Source organism: Dermochelys coriacea, chromosome 16, assembly GCF_009764565.3.
Source record: "Dermochelys coriacea isolate rDerCor1 chromosome 16, rDerCor1.pri.v4, whole genome shotgun sequence".
NCBI lineage: Eukaryota > Metazoa > Chordata > Testudines > Dermochelyidae > Dermochelys > Dermochelys coriacea.
In genome coordinates this window covers 16,836,836-16,860,638 of record NC_050083.1, presented here as the reverse complement: position 1 = coordinate 16,860,638, position 23,803 = coordinate 16,836,836, and the positions used below count along the sequence as shown (strand labels likewise).

The window sequence follows — 23,803 nt, the reverse complement described above, 5'->3', positions numbered from 1 at the left end:
TCACGAAAGCTTATGCTCTAATAAACTTGTTAGTCTCTAAGGTGCCACAAGTACTCCTTTTCTTTTTGCAAATGGTGACTAGATTCCTATGAAGTTGTATGATGGCTTTCTCCTCTTACCAAGTGTATTATCCTTGCATCAGTCATAGAAATCAATCAAAAACTGACTGTGGGTACTTTAAAAGAAGTTGCTTCATATCCTTGCTCATGGCTATTTTTGGAAGGGGATGCTGCATAAATAGTCCCCTGCTCTAGAGGGCAAGAGTTTTAACAATCTCTACAACAATTTCTAGCATAGGCAAAGGTTACTAGTGTGGTAAATATTCTGTGTGCTGCTCCCTTTCTCTGCCAGTACAGTGTACTTGGTCTTGTGTTGACACACCTTCTCACTTGGTCTTGTGTTGACACACCTTCTTTCTCTGTGAATCCTGCTACTTAGAGGCAGCATGTTTTGCTGCTTTCCATCCCTCCTCCTGTAGATAGTGTTGCACCCACATTTTTCAGCCAGCTGAGCTATGTAAACACTTCATGTGCTATGAAAGAAGTTGATGCCCCAGCTGAAAGACTGTGTGCCCTGAGCTTTGGCAAGAGAAGATAAATTACAGCCTCATTTCCTAGCTCTGTGTATTTAGATTTATAACAAGAAGGAAATGATACTGGGCTCTAAATACCTTTGATGTCACATCTTTTAATATTAGGACATTTAACAACAAAAGACTAGTAGCGTCCCAAAAACTGGAAAATGATCAGCTAGAAATATTGAACCAAAGCGTGTGAAGCCTGTTGCACTATTCCTGCATTTATTCAGATTATAGGTGAATATCCCATTTGACATAGGAGCAGCTGTGGCACAGCATATTGCCCAGAGCAGCATAAGATTTTATGAACACACTAGCAATACCTGAGAGTACATGTTTAAAAGGAGAATATTGCAAGTGAAAGATAGATTAGAACACCTAAACTAATTTGATAGTGGACCTATATACATGTTGCAATTGCAAGGGGAAGAAAGCAGTCAAAGTGCAGTAAACTTTACTGAGAGTCTTGTAAAAAGTTTCATTCGCACAGACATGTGGAACACATGCATAATAAACTCCTATCTTTGAACAGTCTATTACAAGGAATCATATGTCTGTTCATGAACTGCTGAGGTAGAGCTAAGCCTGAGAAGAAGCTGTTATGGTCCAAATGAATAATTCATGGACCAAAAGCTCACTAAATACATAAAGCTCACTTAACTCCAAGACTGTAGTCCTTAGTATGATTTTTATTCATCTTTCAGGAAAGTATGTTAGACATTAAATGTAGTTTAAAAATCCACAAAGTAAGGCAAGTTCCCAAAATAACACTGCTGTCAGACTCTCAATAGTCAAAGCGGTTCGTTGTAAAGAATACAATGGAATATGTTCAAGCGGATGATGTCTGTATAATACAAGCAGTATCTCCTTTTGGGGAGAAAAATCTTTTTAAAATACTTTTGAAGGAATCGGGCATTTCTACCTGAATCAGAAAACTTCAAGTCTTGTACCGTATATATAGAACAGCTTTTGTCATAGAATCACAGGACTGTAAGGGACCTCGAGAGGTCATCTAGTCCAGTCCCCTGCACTTCTAGCAGGACTAAGTATTCTCTAGACCAGTGCTATCTGATGTGGGGGACCGGCAATTTTTTTTCTCAGTGCGCGCACAGACTGGCAGCCAACGGCTCGCGGACCCCACCACTTTGAATAGCGCTGATCTAGACCATCCCTGACAGGTGTTTGTCTAACCTGCTCTTAAAAATCTCCAATGATGGAGATTCCATGACCTCCCTAGACAACTTATTCCAGTGCTTAACCACCCTGACAGGAAGTTTATGACCGGTCCAGGCTCATACTCTCATTTGGCTGAGCCATTCTTGGTCAAGGACAAAGGCAGCTGATTGACACCTTTGTAGCCTCCTGATCATGGAGGGGTCGGGGGGCTGGTTCAACTTCCAGCAAAGCTCCCAAAGTTAGTAACTCCCATAGATCTAAATGAGTGTTAGTAAGGATAGAAACTCTTTAGAATATTTCCCTATTATGGTCCTTCAGACAGAAATTAGAACATATTGTTCCTGAAGTATGGGTCACTTTCCAGATGCAGATACCAGCTGATAGCTAGTATTGCTGCAAATGCCTTATTAACTGGGCCATAAGTGCTGCCTGAATGTAGTCTGGTATTTTGTTCCCTACATCCCATTGCTTCTTTTTAAACAAAACAGAGCTGGGATAATACAAATAAAATGCTTACTTTAACTAAAAGGTGCTTTGAATTTGCCAAATAGTAAAGCACTAATTTCATACAACGTGTATATTAACACATACCCACAAAATGGGACTCAAAGCTTCACTTTTACCTTACTTCTGCAGTTTCAAAAGTGCTGAATCCACAAGGGTAATTATCTCCTGGGGAGAAATGTGAAAACTGTTAAATACAAGTTTATCCTGGTTTTTACTTCACAGTGTAAAGATACAATTAATAACTATGGTACAAAAATCTATTCTGTATTTAATGTCCTTTTATAGGAGTTCAGGCCGTATATCTCATTTGCATTTTTGGGTCTACAATAACTTATTTTTAGCAAATGTGTGGCCTAATTCAGAAACTTTACTCTCACCCGTAATTCCTTTGTACTACAATGGTGAGCAAAGATTGCAGAACTGGCTCCTAAGACTATAAAATTTACATAATCTGCTCTAAATATTTAGCAATAGTTGTCATGTTACACAATGTATATAAGTACACGGAGCAATATCTAGCATGTAAAAAGCCTTGATTAGAGGAAGAAAAAAATGGAGAGGGAAGGACCTCTCTTAGGGTTTGTAATAAAATCATTGTTATTTTTTCAGTGGTATTTCACAAGTGGAATGTTTTGTTTTGTTTTGAAATGGAAAGGGTAATGATAGCTAGAGAAACATTGTGGAAAGTAGTTACTTTGTACTATGGCCTATGAGGCAAACATTCTGGAGGAAGAGAAATATGAGTAAATTAAATTCATGACTAACAGAAGAGTAAGGGTGGAGGCTCTGTCTATCTCTTTTGGTTGGGTTTTTTTTAAAATAACTGCTGCATGCTTGATGGCAAAGTACTCTATGTTAATAACTTGGTGGTTTAAGAGTGTAGGTCACTCTAGTGTTGGAAAAACAAAGATGGGAATTATTTTGCTGTTTAGTGAATTTAATGTAATTCTCTGGGAGAGCAAGCCCACACAATTAAGTGGCTTGGGTCTTTAGGGTTATTTAATAGATCAATAAATCCCTCTCTGCTTTGTAATATAGCTGTCTTGTTCCTATATACTTTAACCTGTATTTCTGGTATGAAAAATATAATAAAAAATACATGCACGCTAATGCTGGATGAAGTGGGAATAATGTCAAACTTACATTTAATTGATTTAAGAGGATTTTCAGCATGAAGGTTGATAAACTATGCTCCCCCTGCTTATTTTTTTTAGTACACTTAGAAATATTCTGAGTCCCCATGCCTCCGGAGTACGCTGCACACTGAGTCCACACGAAGCCCCTACCCCCACAAGTTCCTGCACTAGATCTTCCTCTGGGTAAGATGGATGCCACAAACCACTCCAGATGGTTATGTTTGTGCAGGCCATAGCCAAGAAATAAAACCATTTGTACAAATAGATGGAGCATGCTCTTTGTTACCACAGTGACCGCCACCTACCATACTGGATGTAAACTTGACTTTCATTTCAGTCAGCAGCTCCTTCATGTTCTGGGAGATCATCTCTAGCACTATGTCATCTGATGAAAAGGAACAGGGGAATCTATCTTAGTTACTGTAATAATGCTTGGAATAGTATTTCACCTTCCATAGCTCTCACCTGACAATGGCCAAAGGAGCCAGGGGGAGGGAAAGGCCCTTATGTTAGGAAACAAGACTGACCTAAAGAAGTTTGAAACAAACATCAAGTTTACTGTAACCTCAGGTGCATGATTAAAGTATTACTGCCAAGGGGAAGAGTGGGATAAGGTTAGATGGAAATTAAAGTAAATCAAGTAAGGGACAATTGAAAAATTCCTTCATCATCTATATGTTAATACAATTGATACGCAAGCACAGAAACTGAGAGGCCTGGAGCTCTGCCTCTGTGTATTAATTACTCGCACTGCAGTAGAGTGCATAGGCTACAACAAAGATTGGAGCCCCATTGCATTGGGTGCTGTTTAAACACATCATGAGAATGTTTCTCTGTCCTGAGGAGCTTACTGTCTAGTTAAAACTCTGCAGACACAAAGCAGTACTAGTAAGCAAGAGCAGTTTCAATGGAAGGGTCAGATGTTATTAACTTGTGGGAGAAAAATGAGCCCAGTGCATTATTTCTGAGGCAGGCCGCACCTGAAATTTTGTTTCCTTCCTCTCTCCTGTCTTTCATACGACAAACAAGGCTCTAGGATGATCTAGATGTTCTTATTCAAACTGCAATGTATTGCCTTTCCTGATTTATTATTTACACTTCCATGGTGAACGATCTGGGGAGAAGCAACCCCAGATGTGCAATTACTAGTTTCATAATAGCTCCTAACCTGAATCTGAAAACATATTTCAGGTTTCATACCACAGAAACTGAGCGATAGCTTATTCTACAGTATTGTAGTCTTTCTGGGGACTGCACGCAGTAATTTCCAATCATTGTGCTCACTGACTGTAGAATTATTCTTGGTTGCTGTTATGATTTTATGCATTGTCTGAACAAAAAGGACTGTCCAAAGACACGAAAGAAAAAGACCTTACCATACTGAACCATCTCATTAATCAGCATACAGATGTTCTCCACCACTTCTGGATTATCACAGTGAAAGTGATAGGACTCTTTGATCAGGCTTATTCCGCTGCCCTTTGTAGCTGTTATTATAAGTCTGAAAGCAGATAACTCTGAAAGAGAAGGACACAAGTGCTACTAGGCAGTGGCAGATTTCCTACCTTGGAAAACTATTCTGAAGCACCTTCAGATAATGTGTAGGACTGTGTAAGCAGCTGACACTTTCCTGCATGACAAAACTTCCCTTTATGTCCCACATACCCTTTGTTCATTTTTCATTAACCGTCCTTGAGCTGTATCCTTTTTACACACTAAAACAACCTCAACGCAAGGAAGTATTTTAAACACTGAGAGAGCTTACACCAGGGTCCCCCTCCCTCTGCTGATCCACCAGTTCCCTCTGACATTCATGCTTCTGTTCTTGGGTAGGAGAGGTTAATCCAGTTTTCTTGTTTGAATGTTTTTCTCCGACAAAAGGAGAAGACTGCTCCAGGAGGGCAGATGCCCCTCCCAACCCCACTGGGAACCTTTGGTCTTTACAGTGTTGTTTGCCTCTGATGCCCACTTGCCATTGTTAAAAACACCTTTCTGGACTGTTACCAGATATCTGTAGGAGGCTTGCCAATGCCAAGCAGGTATTCTTCACCAGCACTGGTCTTTCTGGGTTCATCCTGAGAGCATCCAACAGAAGCAGAGTTGTTGGTTCATACTGGTTTTCAATTAAGCAGCCTGCAAAAATAACCAGTGAAATATCCATTAGTGCTTTCAGCTTCTGCCTCAAGCGTCTACAAGGATTCCTTTACCATGCACCAAAACTAAAAAGTAAGCCCTGTTAGGCCTATTCTACTAAAATACAGACTAATAGAATATCTGAGCATTGTGAGTGGTCCAGGGGCTCAGAGACAGTTATGAGCCATCTGCTAGGTGAAGCTCCAGGTTCAATTCCTGGTTACAGCTTCTTACACCCCAGATCAGCAGAGAATGCTGCAAAAACAACATCCTCTATTTGTAGGGGTTGGGGAGGAAAGAATGCAGTGGCTAGAAAGATGGTGGCCATAATACGGGGATTGAATGGTAGAGGTGAAAAAGGAGAAAGGGTAGCATGAAAATGCTGCAAGGATGTTTTCATCTATAAAGTGATTCCGAAGGAGCATTAGTACCGGACTCATACTGCAAAGATGTTCCTTCTAATTAACATGTATAGTGATATATAGATAATACTTCTATTTTTAACTTGTGTTCTTCCCCGGGCACTGACAACATTCAGGTTAAACACCTTTCTTTGTAATACTCTCCACAGCACTAATATTGTACTGGGTGGTTTTACGTTGGAAAGAGAATAACAAACCTGAGATTCTTTAGTTGTGAGAGAAGACAACTAAGAGGTGACAATCTGTTCTACATAGGTTCTTAAACTGTGCTCATCACTGTAGTATCTGATAGAAGTATTTACTTATTTACTAGTACAACTAGCTAAAAGTTATTACAAAATTAAACTTCGTCTGAGGTTGTCAGAAAGAGATGAACTAGGGGGTGCTGGTTCAGTTAGGAGGGTAACTATGTTGCCAACTAAAGTACAGCAGGTTGTATTGTGCCAAGGTAACTTATAGAGAATTCACTTCTTCAACATTCATTTTAATTACTACTTAAATAACTGCTGTTCGTGATTTTGTCAGACTTACCCCTGCTGCGCATAAGGCATAGCAAGTATGAAAACTCACCCTGAAGTATCAGAACCCAGAGGGCAGAGCAAGCCAACTCAACCACCTCTCCATTCTCACGGTGTTCTTGGAGGACTCCAGTGATAATCTGGACAGCATTTTTTAGTGATGCTTGCCCCATGTTACTTTCTGAATTAGGAAGAAAATCCAAATGCCAATATATCAAGCAGAGTTTGTTAACTCAAACATTAATGCAGTGAGCAGATTAAACTGCAGGCAAACATCATCTTACTGCACAAAAGTATCACAGAAGTTATGTTTTCTGTATAAAAAACACACTATTGATTACTTATTTATTTGATCATGTTCTAGATTCCTTCCATCAGCTCTTTTTTACATTAGTAAAATAATCTTGCATTATTCCAGCTGTTTTCATCTGAAAAAGCTTTACAAGCTTAATCTAACATGCAGACTATATATAGGAATTGCTTCACCCAAACCTAAAATGCAGCCATCTGTGAGTAGAACACTCAGGAATGATACCTAACAGATCACACAGAGAAAAATATCAAGTTGAACCTGCAGTGGGAAATTATACATGCAGAATACAATTGTGCACATTTCTTTTGTTTTTTTGACCTTGACAATGAGAATAACACATCCCTGCTCTTTCAAGAAGTGTCATGGAATCTAATCACCATTCGTGGTCAGGGCCTCAGATTTAGGTCTGGTGCAAAAGGGGATCTTCCAGCAGGAGCGTAATGCAATGCTGTGGCATTAATTCAGCACTGACTCAGAAGGAATGCCACCTGCTGGTGTTCCTTGGAGGTTTTTATTCAAGAGTGAGCCTGATCCTGTTTTTTACAGGATAGAAATGCACGGCTGGAGGTTTTTTACACAAATCTCTTCCTGAGGCAGCTAGGGTGTGTTGTGGGGTTATTAAAAAAAGCTACTTATTTCAAAGACAATTCCCCCTCTCTACCAATGTATCATCTAATTCACCTCCATTTGCTAGGCTTGTTTTTTAAATCAATCCAATATGCTGATTATACCTCATTTCCTCTTCTTATCACAATACATCACACGATGAGATGGAAACCTGTAGCCACAACAGTATGCACCTCAGCCTTCCACAGTAAAATTTATAAATTGGGTCCTTACCACCACTAGGGATATTGAGACATTTGCACTGATCTTCAGTCTGTGTTGCCCCATAGCTCGTTCAACGATGGATCTTCTAATGCTATTCAAGCAAAGCTCTCAACCACATGCTTTTCTCTCACACCCTCTGTACCCAAAGTTGGGAGAAGTCAGTAAAAAGATTCATCCCCAAGCTACAAGAATCTCTGAACCCAGCTAGGCACAGTATCTGCTGTGTTCTACTTACCATTCACAGCCAAGCTCCAAAGAATACCAGAGCAAGAGAGGCAGATCTGTCTGTTCTGAGGAAAATTGCTTATAATTGACAGAACATCTGTGATGACTCCAGCTTTCCTCAGGACTTCTGCAGCCATTTCTAATAAGCACAGGAAAGGACATATTATAATTATATTGCCACTGCCACCACTAACAACAAATTTAAATCAGAAGGAGTCATGAAACAAGGGAGTAACATAATATGATCAAGGGCAATATGAAAATGAGCAAAAGAAATTTACTGGATTCTTAATGAGAACCACATGCACACAGACTATACTTGTGGTGACTGGCCTTTCCAGAACCTTTTCAATTTGGCCATCTTTTCCCATTATAGTTTTGAGCTTCATGGAAGAAAAAAAAGTTATTGAGAGGGCACCAATCACTGCCATTCAAGTCAGTCTAGCAATTCAACCAACCTAGTCAACTCCAGACTTAAGAATTCATTTTAAACAATAACTTAGGTAATTTAGGTCAAAGGTGCCAAGACTCTAAGATAGTTGCCTTTTTATATTTTTTATAAGTTGAAATAAAATACTTAAAATATTTTTGAGACAAGTTAGGTGATGTAATATCTTTTATTGGACCAACTTCTGTTGGTGAGAGAGACAAGCTTTTGAACCACACATTATTGTTCTTCGGGTCTCTCAGGCCTCTTCTCTGACGGGCAGAAGAGCTCCACGTGGCTCGAAAGCTTGTCTCTCTCACCAACAGAAGTTGGTCCAATAAATATTATCTCATGCACCTTGTCTCTCTAATTTCCTCGGACTGACACAGTTACAACTACACTGCATACAATAATGCAAAGTATTTTTGGACAGTTTCAAATCTTTTTTTGGACATGTTCCTTTTGCATTGATGAATCCTTCCCTAATCCTTCACAAAAATCAACCGAACACCATCATAATTAAGGCTATGATTTAGTCATGGGGATTTTTAGTAAAAGACTCGGACAGGTCACAGGCAATAACCAAAAAGTCACAGCCAGTGACCTATCTGTGACTTTTACTAAAAATACCCCTAACTTAATCTTAGGTGCTGGGGGGTGGGGGGAGTGCTCCAGCAGACAGTGCTGCTCCTGGGGGAGGGAGGCAGCCCAGAGTCGTGCCACTGCTGCTGTTCCTGGGGGGGGGGAGTTCGGGGTCCCGCCGCTGCCACTCCTCCAGGCCAGGGGGTGGCCCCTGGCCCCGCTGCTCTGGGCGGGGGCAGCCTGGGGCCCCAACCCACTGCTGCTCCTATAGGTGGGGGCAGCCTGGGGTGCCACTGCTGCTCCGGGACCAGTTGCGTGGGGCTGCCAGACCAGCGGCCGCTGTGGTTGGCCCCAGGGCCACACCAAATGCTTGGGCAGCCTAGGATCAGCCACACCAACCGCTGCAGATGCGGAAGTCACGGAAAGTCACGGAATCCATGACTTCCGTGAAAGACTCACAGCCTTAATCATAATGTGATCTGGCACTGGAGACAAGTACAAATAATAATATTAGTATTGGTAACTTCAGGCTGAATGGAAACTCAGGCATGGAGAAATTAAGGGACTTGCCTAGACTGCACAAAGGCAGAGTCTGAGGCCTGATCTAAACTACACAACTAGGTCGACGTAAGGCAGCTTATGTTAGTGTAGTTAGGGCAACACAGTGTCTGTGTAGACACTGCATTATTTACATGCTACATGCTGGAGCTGTGGAATTGACAACAAAGACAAGGAGCTAGAGCCTGGCTGACCCAGCTCCCCACTCCCAGCCAGGCTGCTGCCCGGAGGCTCTCCACTCATGGAGGCGAGAAGCCCTGGGTGGCTACACCCCGCCCCCCAAGGTGGGAGCAGAGAGGCAAGAGCCCAGGGGGCAGCTGGGTTCTCGGCAGGGAGCTGTTTGGAGCTGAGAGCCCTTGCTCTCAGCTCCCTCACACTCAGTCAGTGGACACACACCACTGACCGAAGGAGGGTAGTGTGGACATCAGCCACTGCCATAGGCGTCGACTTCCTCTCTACCCAGGGGGTGCTCAACACCTCCCTCTGCCCCAAGCCTGTCCCCACTTCCCTCCTTCCTCCAAGCACCCACCCTGCCTCTTCCCACCCCTGGCCCCTCCACCACTCCACACTTTCCCCCAAGGCCCCACCCTCACGCTGCCTCTTCCCACCCCCACCCTGCCTCTTCCTGCCCCCTCCCCGCAGCACACCCTGTTCACAGCTGTTCTGCAGCATGCAGAAGGTGCTGGGAGGGAAGGGGAGGAATTGATCAGCAGGGCCGCTGGAGGGCAGGAAGTGCTCAGGGGCAGGGGAGTTTGCTGCCGGTGGGTGCTAAGCGGAGCACCCACAGAGTCAGTGCCTATGGCCACAGCTGTAAGTCAACCTAACATAGGTCAATTTAGAGTTGTAGTGTAGATATGCCCTGAGGCAGAACCAGCAATGGAACCCAGGTTTCATGCCCTAGCTTTCCCCAGTGTTACTATCAGTGTAAAGTAATAAGAATCACTTGTTAGCCAACCAAGACTGAACACACCACCTCTTTAATACATCCAGTCTCAAACCACTTAGTCCGAATATAATGTACTTTATGCTCCCAGCTGACTTGCAAATAGAACTGGCTGACTAATGCTTCCGAGATGGAAAAATAACCTATGTACAGCAACATATCTAGACTAAGTCACGGAGTTCTCCATTATGTATCTAATCCAACAGATAAAGATGGATAAAAAAAACAAGAACATGTCCATATGAAAGGATCAGAGGACCCACCACTGGCTGAAATCATCATTAGTAAAGTGCAGATCATTGAGAGCAGTTCTTCATTTTCAGAATATGTTCTCATTGTCTTTAACAGAGAATTGATTCCTTCCTCACCAACTAGCATCTGCACATCCACATTCTGTTGTAGGGCTGTCAAAAGCAAAACATAGAACAGCATGAGGAGGCTTCGGCAGCTTTCAATAAAGTCTGATTTTTCTGTTCTCAGCATAGGTATACCATGAAGCAAGCATCATTTGTTGACTTAGCATAGACTATACTGTTATTTTTCCCCCTCTTTTCCTGAAATCAAGCTGCTCTTTTTGTCTCATTTTCTGCAATTTTCATGTTCCTGTGGGAAATTATTTCACAAAAATGAGGACAGGTAAAAGAAGAACAAAAAGGAGATACAGTCTAGTTATTTACATTATTTTTGCACAGAACATTTGTTTTTATTCAGAGGCAACTTTAAACCTATGGGTTGCTCCTGGACTTACTCATACTGCATCTTATACAGAAATTTTGTTAGATACCAGGGCTATATTGTCAAAAATATGTCCCTAAATCATATGCAGAAAGCACAATTGGAACCTGATCATTAACAAATTGCAAACTGTGAACATGAACAATTACCCATTTTGCCCATTCAGTAGCATGTTTTACAAGCATATTCTGAGAATTTAACCATAGCACTGAACCACATCACTTGTTTATAAACTTTAGTAAAAATCTGCATGCAGGACTTGGGAAAAATTTTTTACAAAAGCTTTCGTTCTTTAAAAGTCAACATTTATCAAAATAAATAAAAAGTAATTTGCTTCATCAATAAGGTCTCCTCAAATGTTAACAAGTTAAAGGGGTGCTGCCTTTTTAATTATATACAGAATTGGGGGGCTTTAACTTTTGTGGTCTCAACACAAGCTTTATAAATATGTTACAATGTCATGTACTGCATTAAAAATCTCTATTATTTGCAGTCTTTACACTGCAGCAAATGCTGGTATTTACATTTTTCCAAATGGTGGTTTCAGTTTACCAAGCAGGTGCCAAGGGAATATTTTCTGCATTTGGTCTAGTTCATTTAAAATTGAGACCAACTGGGAGATGAAAAAGCAAGAAATCTCATTTCCTCTTCCAACAGGTGGGAGAGGATGAGATCTACTAATTCTAAAAACTTGAAGGACATAGGGCCAGATTTTCAAAGGCATTTAGGCACACAGAAGTGCAGATAGGCACCTAGTGGGTTTTCCAAAAGTGCCTGAACAGGTTAGGTGTCCAATTCACAGGGATTTCAAAATCTAGCCCGTGGTGATCAAAAACATTCCATCAATTCACTAGCTACAGCTAATACTTCCACTATTTAATAAATCAGTTAGTTTTAAATGCAAAACATGTTTTGAGAAACTTTCTTTTTTTTCCTACATATGCAGCACCTTTAACGTAGTTTTATTTAACTAATAAAAAACAAATTTAAAATGCTGTTTTTGTTCATTTTAACTGCATTCTAATTTCCATCCAAATGCAGCTTGACACATATAATGAGTAAACAAAAATAATCTAGTAAATGGGAAATGTATCATTCATTATTTTATATCATAAAAAACAAAAATTAAGAATCTGAATAAATGTCTGTTTAAATAAATATGTATAGATATAGGGTATCCTCCTGGTGAGCAAACGGAAATACCAAATTTAATATAAAGGCTGTATTTAGTTGCAAATAAACAAGTTTTAATGATACCAGTCAATGAGAATCATCCTTCCTTTAGGAAAACTACTAAAAATACAAACGCAAAACAAAATTAAATCAAGGTTTCTTGCTCGCTGATTTACATCACTCTGACTTAAATCAAACCACCCATGCTAGAGAATCTGGACTCCCATTAAAGGGGGCTAAATTCCCATGTAACTATAAATTTACCCCTTAATATCTTAGTATGAATATTAATTGTCACCAAATCTATTTCAAATCTTGTTTACTACCTGTAAGGAGTTACTCAGTGTTTAGTATGGAACCTCATTACTGTACCTTGGCCAATAATGTCAAGCAGTAATCTGCAGCCATCTAATTGCAGCTCTAGAGAATCTATATGAGTCCTCATTGCACAAGTGACAGGATTCAGAAGTTCTAGCAAATACATAAAAGCTATGAAGAAAAGAATTGTTAAAGTCAACATTTAATAACACTGTGAACAACATAGCTGGTCTATATGCTTCCCTTCTAGAGTAAGGCAGAGATGGTTAAACAATGTTCTTGATCTGAAAGAAAAGCTGTGCATATCAAGATGGAGCATTACACACGGATACCAGTAGTCTCGTGGGCACCTTCTCTGCATTAAAAACAAAAGCAGTCACAATCTTCCATTTTGTTCAAGTTAGTTGTAGCCATCTTCTTCCTAGGAAGTAGTATTGCAGCTCTTGGTTGGTTACATTCTAAGTCTGTGGTTCTTAGCCAGGAATACACATACCCCTGGGGGCATGCAGAGGTCTTCCAAGGGATACATCAGCTCATCAAGATATTTGCCTAGTTTTACAACAGGCTATATAAAAAGCACTAGCAAAGTCAGTACAAACTAAAATTCCATAGAGAGAATTATATACTACTCTATATCCTATACACTGAAATGTAAGTAAAATATTTTTATTCCAATTGATTTTATAATTATAAAATTGTAATTATAATTGTAAAAATGAGAAAGTAAGCACTGTTTCAGTAATAGTGTATTGTGACACTTTTGTATTTTTATGCCTGATTGTGTAAGCAAGTAGTTTTTAAATGAGTTGAAACTTGGGGGTACACAAGACAAATCAGATTCCTGAAAGGGACACAGTAGTCTGGAAAGGTTGAGAGCCACTGTTCTAAGTGATATGGGCTAGAATTCTGGTGTGGTAGTGCTGAGATAGTATGCTTTTCAGATTCTGGGTGGAGATTACTTCACTAGGTTTCTCAGCCCTAGCAAGTCTTTGAGCAGCATTAGCTATTCCAAAAGGGAGCAACAAACCCACAAAACACGATGGTAAAAGGGAAAATTGTCCAAGGGAACTTAGAGGTCCTCTTGGAACCCATTCTAAGCATTCTCAGAGACAGATCCATCCCTTGGGTACAGCGAATCGGGGCAACCACCCCAGGCCCCGCGCTGTGGGAGACCCTGCTCTTCGTGAGGAGGTGGGCAGTAGGGTGAGGCAGGCGGGCGAGCAGGGTGAGGAGGCGAACAGGGAGGCGAGTGGCGAGCAGGCCAGCAGGCGAGCAAGGAGGAGCCCCCCTATGAGAACCTCCCCCTTCCCCCAGCGCCTGCTGCCCGCTGGTGAGCCCTGCCGATCAGCGCCTCCCCCTCCCTCTTTGCGCCTACCAGCTGCCGTGGATCAGATGTTTTGCGGCATCAGGAGGTGCATGGGGGGAGGGGAGAGGAGCAAGGGTGCAGCACTCTCAGGGGAGGGGGAGGAACTTGGCAGGGAAGAGGCAAGGGTGGGAAGAGGCAGGGCATTGGGGGAAGGGGTGGAGTGGGGGCATGGCCTGGGCGGAGCTGTGGGGGAGCACCCCCCCAGCAGATTAGAAACTCGGCACCTATGTCCTGGACCCTGCACCCCCCTAGGGACAGCCCTGCTCAGAGATGTAATTATCTACTGTAATAAATTCTGCTTATATCACTGCTAGCAAAGATCTATTCATGCCTATTCAAACTGTTATTTATCACTGAGTCACATTATTTCAATGGGAAAAGACCCTTTTCAGTTAAAATACTTCACAGATATTGGTAGATGACACGAAAACACCATGTTCTTTCCCCTTATTGCTTACATTCTTAGAGCATTAAATCATTATACATTAATATCTACCCAGATCTTAAACATCTCTATTTTTTAATATGAAAGGTCATGCCAGTATTAAAAGTGATAATAGTTTGAAATAAGAGTACTATTAATGGAATTTGTTTAACAGAGTGAATTTAGAGTTCATAAAATTATTAGTCTAATAGCACCGCAGAGAACTAGGTATAATGAAGGGAGAAGCTATGTAACCTTCCAACACACAGCTCTGCCAAAGCACTAAAATTCCCACCTGCACCACTCCCTGTTATTACAGTCCTGGGATCCCACAGGTATCTGACAACACACACCAGCCCTGACATACAGCATCTTTGGTCCTGCTCCACAAACACAGCTCTGCCAGTGCACTCCAATCCTGTCCAACTATATCTCTGCTATTTCAATCCAAGCTTTTCCCAAACAGAGAGAGATAACTAATTGTGCTAATTTGTGGGTTTTTTCCACATATGCACTAGTGGAAAATAGGTTGGGACCAATCAACCTCATTTTCACTTGTAGCCAATGGCAGAATTTGAACCCAGTTTTCCAATAGGCTAATGTACTATTATGCAATATGTTTTCCACTATTTTCAGAGTAAAAGCAGTGAGCAAGAACATAGTAAAACAAAATGATGAAATACTGATCCATACCATTTTCATCTAGTAAGCTGGCAAGGCGCTTTATGGCTTTTGCTTGAGCCTGCTCTATGTCCCAGTAAGTCTCCATAAATTCTGCATAAAACAAGACAACAGAAGTTTCTGCTAAGTCATTTTACACAAATATTTACAGGATACGTTCATAATTTTATTAAAAAAAAGAAAAGGAGTACTTGTGGCACCTTAGAGACTAACAAATTTATTTGAGCATAAGCTTTCGTGAGCTACAGCTCACTTCAGAGCTGTAGCTCACGAAAGCTTATGCTCAAATAAATTTGTTAGTCTCTAAGGTGCCACAAGTACTCCTTTTCTTTTTTGCGAATACAGACTAACACGGCTGCTACTCTGAAACCCATAATTTTATTGTTTTCCTATTCTGTGCCTAGCCTGTGAATTCACATAATTGAAAGAAATTCAACTTGAGACTCAGTTAAAGAAAGAAAGAAAGAAAGAAAGAAAGAAAAGTGTAAAACATGTTAAAATTGCAAATCTCACTCAAAATAGTAAGTGTGTTGATATATGAACAAAAAATAGTCAGATTTTTTTCCCACCTATGCACATGGCATTTCCTGTTTGGGGGAATTGTAGACTGAACTAAAAAGGCTTTAGTGGTTTTACACACACGTTTTATCTTGTACAGAGCAGTTTTTTCAGAACTAAAGCTAATTCCATCCCCACCCCTAACCCAAGCTAAGGGCCAGATCCCCAGATAACGTCAACTGGTATAGGCCATTTTTAAAGCCAGTGGAGCTATGCTGATTCCACCAACTGTAGATCTGATCTCATATATATGTAACATTTTCTTCAGTCAGTCTTCTCTGTGATGCTGAAAATCTCAGGAGGGAAAAAGCTACGGCTCTAGCAGGTTTATGGAGCTGCTAAGCTTTAGAAACTAGAAATATTTATTATTGAATACGGCAACCTTCTACAAGTTACATTTTGTTTGGATTTTTTAAGAAGAAAATGTACATAAGATCTATCTTGCTAGATATGTTTAGGAGCCACCACAAACCTTATCATATTGCTGTCTCATAAAATTCTTTGAGAGTTTGAAGCTGAAGTATAATTTATATTCTTTAAAAACACTCCAATATGAAATCATGTTAATAATAAAATGTAAAGATATATAAATAAACAAAATTCTTTAAAGGAGCAGCTTTTTCTCTTTAGCCAATAATGAATTCTAACTGAATATCTTAATAGGTTTAACTGCCCTAAACTAGAATGCAATCAAATTGGGGAGCTCCCAGGAACTTCAGAACAGTCTGACAAAAATTCTTTTAATAACACTCTCTCACCCTATTCAGACGGAACATTAGGTAAGAGCTACTACTCTTATGAAGTTATAAGACTGGTGACACAGAGATTCTTGTCCAAAACAGTGATGCATTTCATTTCAGGTACAATGGATAGCCATCCACTCATTCATTTCTGTAGTATAACACATTCTAAATGGAACATACATAGCATTTCAATAGGAAACAAATGTCAGTATCTCAAAGGCAACTTATTTTCCTGATTACCTAAAACACTTCCAATTCCCCCTTCAAGGAGCACATCTACAATTGCTGAAGGCAAGGTTTTTTCCTGTTTTGATAAAGAGGAACCAACAAGAGACAAACATTCCATAACATATGGAGTATCAACCAGATCCCTAGAAAAGGAGAGAGAAAGAAAGTCAACAAAGTTTTCCTATTGATTTTGGTAAGTTTTGTTGGAAGTGGAAGTGTTAATTAGTGGGTAAAATAGGGTTCTGGTTGTCAGGACTCCTAAATTCTGATCTTGACTCTTTCACTGATTTTGTGACTGTGAGCAAGTCAGTTAACCCTTGTGCCTCATTTTACCTACCTGGAAAGTGGACATAACACTAACCAATCTCATGATGTGCTCCGAGGCTTAATTAATTAATATTTGTAAAGAGCTTTGAGATTCTCATATAAAAATAAAACCTTAGTCACTGCGGATATTTTCTGAGAATGCAAACTGTATACAGACTACAGCCCAGCATCCAAAAGATTGTCTATAACTTCGTTTTATAACATAATTCCCCAACAAAACCAACTATCCTCTCTGATCACAGAATCTCTGGTCAGTGTACACTGGAACACTCATTTCAAAGATGGGGAAACCAAAGCACTGATTTTTACAGCAAGGTAGCACAGCGAGCCAGTTGCAGACAGGGATAAAACCTAGGAGCCCTGGCTCTCAGTCCCCTAATCTAAACACTGAAGAACACTCCCTCTTACAGCAGAATGGGGGGGGAAAGCAAAAAACAGAACAGGGGAAAGTGTCCAGAACTCACTTTGCTGAGGGTCTCATACTGGGCTGAATCTGTAACATCATAAGTAAAATTGGAGACAAAGGCAGAGTATCTTTATTCCCTTTCTGCATTAATGTCAGAACTCTCTCAAGACTACTGGTGTCCTTTCTAATATCCCGCAGTAAGGAATTTGTCTCTTTCACCTGTAAATAGCAGAATATTGGTAGAATCTGTATGTATTCACTTTGTGAATCTCTTGGGGTTTTTTGACACATTGTATTCCCAGTGAAACGTGCATGGTACTCTCAATAGTACATACATTAAGAAAGAAGCAGGTCATCATGTCTAGTAGAATACACCCTAAAGACCAGATGTCAGACTTCTCACTAAAGGAAAAGCAGAGTGCTTCAGGGGACATCCAGGATTTAGAGTCAGGATCTGTTGAAATAAATGTCAGATCAGCAATGGTTTTGACACTGTGTAATGTTTTGCTTTGCTTGCATGGGTGTGACCTGCAGATAGCAGTTTCATATCAAAGTACAGTTCAGACAGAAAGATTCTACAGTGAGTTAGATTTTTACTGGTGATATTCCATAGAAGATTCTAAGAAGAATCGCACTACAATTAATGACAATTCTCCAAGATCTAACTTCCTATATATTATTGCAAATAGTCTTACAAATCCAGTTTAGCTTAGAGTCATCTCATGACTCCCAAATATTAAAAGATCTATTTTTCCAACTGTGGAAAAATGTGGAAAAATTTCCAGATGTGGGCATCTGTCCACTTGGAACTGGACAGACAACCTCCGAACTCCTTTTAAATGTACCATAAAACTGCCATCAGATGGTAATGATTATTTTTTATCACTGCTGAGCAAGATTCAGACCAATTATGTATAGTAAGCATGAAAGTTTTCATATCACAATCAATCTATTTAATTCTTGATCTTTTACAATGATCTTGCTTGCTGCTTAGAAGAAATAAAATGTAATAGGCAAAAAAAAGGTGTTTTCCTTCTTTATTTTGTAATAGAATTAAACTGTTAAAAACACAGTTGAATCTCTTTTAAAAAAAAGAATACTAAAATATTAAAATTAAATAGCTACCTTCTTCCACTCTTATCTTCCATTTCATTTCATCTGTCATAAGAGTTTCTACACTGAAATCGCAAAGCATGAAGGATACTTCATCAGTTAAAAGGATGTTAGATGGTTTGAGGTTTCTGCAATACAGAGAAATGGTTTTTATCAACATGTTAAATCAGAGCATAATGATAGCTACAGGCTCCTTATCTCTGAGACCTTTTACACAAAAAAGATGGGCTTTGTTTTTAAGTTACAAATTATAATGAAATAAAATACATTTATTTTCCTTTTTTACTGTGAATAAGGCAAAAATCTTTAAAAATTGACACTGGAAGCCTCAACTTTATCTAAATATTGAGCATGAACTAGTCTTTTTTCCTCTCTTATTTGTGTTAAGTTTGTTCATTCTCTTTGTTTATGAAAGGCACAGCTCATTTTCCAAGTTTTATGCGGGATTATAGACTGTAATATGAATGTGAATGAACAGTCAATATTCCAGTATTTCATTAAATATAGGATCGTGAACACTTTGCAAACATTCAAATTATACTCATTTTGTGGATGGATAAATCTGGGGAGAACACATGAGTTAAATGACTTGCCTAAAGTCACACAACAATCAGATGCAGAAATATAATCCAGGAGCATAACTTCCACTTCCCTGCTTTAGTCAATAAATTCACACTCAGACTACTGTCTCTGAAGTCAAACACCACTGAGGGGAAAAAATGGTGGAGGAAGGAGAAGAGCACTGATTAACACTCATACAGTAGATCTACTAATCATCTCTCTCTGCTATAAACTCATTTTGACACTCCATCTTATCTCTGAAACGCCTCACCCTGCCATCAAAATGTACAATGTCTTGCTTCTCAAGTGAATAATTGCGCTGAAGTGATAGTTCAGCTGCAAACTGGCAAAGGTCAAGCAGTCAAAGAGGCTGGAATTTCTATTTACCTGTGAAAAACATTTTGTTTGTGTATATAAAACAAAGCATCCACCATCTGCCCCAGGAACTTCTGAATTACCTATGGACAGAAATATACATGAAAACGTAGTACACGAAGAATAACTACATGGTGAAATAAGACATGTCTAATCACATGACGGCTGCTTAGTTTGATACAGGCTCCAGTCCAAGTGGAAATACTATACTCCTTTCACTTTCTGCTGATCAATTAACCGGCACATCACCCCTGTGAATTAGGCACTATTATTAGCTCCATTTTTCAGAAGAGTAAACTAAGGCACAGAAAGGCTAAGTTGCCCGGGGAGTACAAAATTATATAAGTGCTAAGTATTATTATTGTGATTGTACAATGACTCAGTGGCAGAGCTGGGAAGAGAATTCAGAAGTTTTAAGTCCTGGTCTCCTGCTTTAAGCAATAAATACTATACTTTGATGTCTCTGGGGAGCAGCTGGGAAAGGACAGAAGGTGGTGAAAAAAGTTAAGGCAGTGAGATTCCTTTGCATTTCAATAAGATGCCTTTTCTGTAATTTTTTACCATATCTTCTACTTTCTCTCGCTTCTTCCTTTTTGCCTTGATCAGAGATGAAAGGTCTCCTTGGCTTGAGTGCTGCATCACCAGACAAAGAAATAGAGATGAAATCTGCAACAGAGATTAGGTCAACATTATTCAATCACTTACAGATAATGACATATGCAGCAATAAAGATACAAATTAGCAGCTGGGCCATTGGGCCTTGCAAGTAGATTTGGTGCACACCATGGAAGTATGTGATGGGATTATTTGTCTCCCACAAAAGAGTCAATATTTACTTTTGTCTACTTAAACATAAAACATCTGCTTCTAACAGGAACAAGTACCTTTGAAAACATATGAGCAGTTCCACGCAAACATAAATTCTACTGAATTCAATGGGATTTAGGCCCATGTAGAGTGCAACATCGTGTCCACAAAGAAACAGCTCTGGCCTCCTGGCTTCTTCATGGGTCAATTTTTAAGGTGCTTTATTCAGACATGCAAGGAACTGCAGCAGCTTAAAAACTGTATATCTGTTGCATATGGAAGCAAAAGAGGAAGACACTGCATACAGATACTGGGCTGCAACACAGCCATGTTGTGCTGCCCCAATGGTAGTGTAACTCAGAGCTGCCTTCACAGAAGGTGGCTCAGTCACAGGCCCAGAAACCTTAAGTGTCCCCTTACCTAGCTAGAGAAACTCTGACATGCCAGTTTGTGCACTCCACTCTAACAGACAGCATTTCATTCTCACCTTATTATCCCAGGTGATAAACAATTCTTTGTACATGCAGATGTTTGAATGCTGAAGTTTCAGCAGATCCATTGCCTGTTGGAAAGACAGCAAATGAAACTCAAAGAGTTTACTCAGAGTGAGCTACAACAATCCACATGCTTCTTTCTCCTGGATTAAGAAAATGTCTTCAAAACACAGAACACAAAGGGCAGATATCTGTCTGTCATGCATGCCATGTCCCTGTTAAAGTAGCCAGGTCCAGTTCTTTTTCAGTTCTATTTCACATTTACAATCGAAAGAGTGTCAAGAGAAGTGAAATATAGTACTTAAGTGAAGCTCTACTCTAAATATAACTCTGTACAAATAGCATAGTGGGGTTTAACATTTGTCATCTCATAAAGGATCAGTTCACAAGTAAAAAGATTGTTTCCCAACAGCCAGCCTTGCAAACTCATCCTGGAATTTGAAAGTCAAGGTGGTTATTTCTCGTACACCCATCATCTGCAGTAACCCTGAATCAACTGTGAATTGCAGATGTTAACTAAAATGCACAAAGTGTCCTCCTCTCTAAACCTAGCCACAAGGTAAAGTCTCAAGGTAAAGATCCTGCAATTTGAACTTACTTAAAAATTCTGTTTATGTATGAGCTGGAACAGAATTCAGCTCACTCTCCCAAAGCTGTGCTCATGGCACTACAGAGCTAACTGGAGTAAAAAGGAGTAAAAACAAAGGGCCAAATTCCCAGCTAGCATAACTTCTTTTACTTTAATAGAACCACACCAACAGACAATTTGGCTCAAACTTTGGTCAGTAAAGTCAGCAGATCTGATTCTGAATACACACAGGGGGGCTGATATATTGAGTAGAATAGGCAATTTTAATTACTTTCTGACCACAACTACATATTAATTGGTTTTAAATGTTCCCACTCATTGCGAACAGCAGGTGCTAGGTGCAATGAACACCAGCAGTGACACTAGACCATTCTGTTGTGAATATTTGTGTTCTTCTGGAACAACAATTATGATATTAGCAATATTGCTGACTTATTATGTCTTATTTATTTAATACTGAAGGAAGTATGCACAACGCAGGTTACCATAGAAAGGAAAGGCCAGTGAAGACATTCCCATCAAGAAATTTCTAGATCCATGGGCACAAAAATTAACACAACATTAAAATAACATGTACTATGTAGAAATTGAGTCATTAATAATAAACAGGACTATCAACAGACCACTCTCTATCCTTCCGGCTAATGACCAAACAGATGGGCTTTGCACTGTGCCCTAAAGGTAAACAAATATAGGCTCTGAAGTGAGGGCCATCCATTGAGCACAGCTGGCCACTTGTACCCAAACATTGAAGTCCACCTTCTCTGTATGTATATATACATATATCTTCTTACTATATGTTCCATTCTATGCATCCGATGAAGTGGACTGTAGCCCACGAAAGCTTATGCTCTAATAAATTTGTTAGTCTCTACGGTGCCACAAGAACTCCTGTTCTTTGTTCAAGTCTAAGGATTGTTAATAAGAATTCATAGGCTGAACTGAGTTGCTGGAGTCTTAGGGTATGTCTACACTACAATAAAATACCCACGCCTGACCCATGTCAGCTACTTAGGCTCCTGGGGCTTGGGCTGCTGGACTATAAAGCAGTTGTGTAGATTCAGGCTCAGGGAGGAACCCAGGCTTTGGGACCCCATGAGGAGGGAGAACAAGACAGTTTATGGGTAGTCAAGGCCTAAATCAGGTATAAATCAGCTATTTATATTTTCAAATTATTGCTGATAAAGGATTTTTTTTTACTGTTTAAGATAAGACCCTGCTCCTTCTGAATGAGACTAATAAAAAAAGACTGCATTGCTACCTCCTTCAGGGCATTATTTGCTTGTTGTTCATCAATGCATTCAACCTGTACCAAACAAACAAAAGACAAAGATAACAATATAACAAAAGACATGGATGAGAATATAATACAGAGGTGGCCAAGCTTTATGACACTGAGCATCACATAAGTAACCCCACCAGGAGAATGAGATTTGCACCCAATTTGTAAATATCATCAGTAACTATACACTGCAACCCTAATATCTACTGCTGGGTGCTTGGATCTTCCTGGCAAGCATACCAGAAATCGATTACTGGTTGGGTCCAGCAGCAATAAAAAGTTGCAGTTCATCAGCTTTGTCCTTCCCCTGCCATGAGAGTGACAGTGAGTTAGGGGAAGAATGGACTAGGAGGGACTCGGTAAGTCTTTTCCACCTTTAACCTTTATGCTCTGGTAATCAATCTGAACGCAACTGCAGTTCAACACAGCGTCATAATTCAAAGTATAAGCCAAACCAGACCCGGTGTCTGTGACGGTTGGCTGGTGTGCTGGTCTGCGTTGCTCTCAGGCAAGTGGGCCTAGGGAGATGCACTGGAGAGCTGCATCTCGCTGTCCTGGCAACCAAGTTCTCACCTGCTTCAGCACATATTTCCTCCCAGCACCTTCTTTCTCCGTTTTTAACTCCACCACCAGCACTGTGCCCAGAGCCCCGGGCTCCAGCTGCTCCAGCACCTGCATGGGGGGGAACAGGCCTTGACAAACAGGGGGGAACCTGGGCACAAAAACAACTCAGAGCTGCCTCCCTGTGCAGCCCCCAGCTCCCCTGGGCAACAGGCACCCTCCAGGTCCCGCTCCTCCGGGGACAACGGGCCCCCCCACCTCTCTCCCTGCCCCATGGGCAACGGGCACCCCCGGCTCTCCCTGCCCCATGGGCAACGGGCAACCCCGGCTCTCCCTGCCCCATGGGCAACGGGCGCCCCACCTCTCTCCCTGCCCCATGGGCAACGGGCACCCCCGGCTCTCCCTGCCCCATGGGCAACGGGCGCCCCACCTCTCTCCCTGCCCCATGGGCAACGGGCAACCTCGGCCCCATCTGCCCCATGGGCAACGGGCGCCCCGGCTCTCCCTGCCCCATGGGCAACGGGCGCCCCCGGCTCTCCCTGCCCCATGGGCAACGGGACCCGACCCCTCCCCTCCGGCCCGAGCCCGGCCCCCAGCGCGCCCAGGGCCGGGGCAGCCGCCGGGCCTCACCCTGTAGCTCTCCATGGCGGGGGCCGCGGCCGAGATCGCTGCCGCCCGGTCCCGGGAGACGGGCCCAGAAACGGCTCCCACCCG

At 41.0% G+C, this 23,803-nt stretch overlaps 1 protein-coding gene across 1 annotated transcript; it reads right to left on the bottom strand.

The window, feature by feature from the left end:
* Positions 1-508: 508 nt before the first annotated feature.
* On the bottom strand, positions 509-23,803 carry STKLD1 (serine/threonine kinase like domain containing 1). The gene is made up of 19 exons (XM_038374729.2): positions 23,720-23,803; positions 23,102-23,200; positions 22,508-22,552; positions 20,651-20,725; positions 19,918-20,022; positions 19,369-19,439; positions 18,433-18,548; positions 17,643-17,761; positions 17,366-17,526; positions 16,587-16,717; positions 15,058-15,138; positions 12,629-12,745; positions 10,612-10,752; positions 7,849-7,977; positions 6,522-6,650; positions 5,401-5,529; positions 4,773-4,913; positions 3,702-3,781; positions 509-2,425 (listed from the first exon to the last, which is right to left on the bottom strand). The coding sequence occupies exons 1-19, from the start codon at positions 23,732-23,734 to the stop codon at positions 2,378-2,380; spliced, it is 1,932 nt and encodes a 643-aa protein (XP_038230657.1). The 5' UTR covers positions 23,735-23,803; the 3' UTR covers positions 509-2,377.

Coding starts and splice junctions, on each gene's coding strand:
- STKLD1 (XM_038374729.2), bottom strand. Junction 19,440..19,917: donor GAGAGAAAGTAGAAGATATG/GTAAAAAATTAC, acceptor TTCTGTCCATAG/GTAATTCAGAAGTTCCTGGG. Junction 7,978..10,611: donor AATGATGATTTCAGCCAGTG/GTGGGTCCTCTG, acceptor TGTGCTTATTAG/AAATGGCTGCAGAAGTCCTG.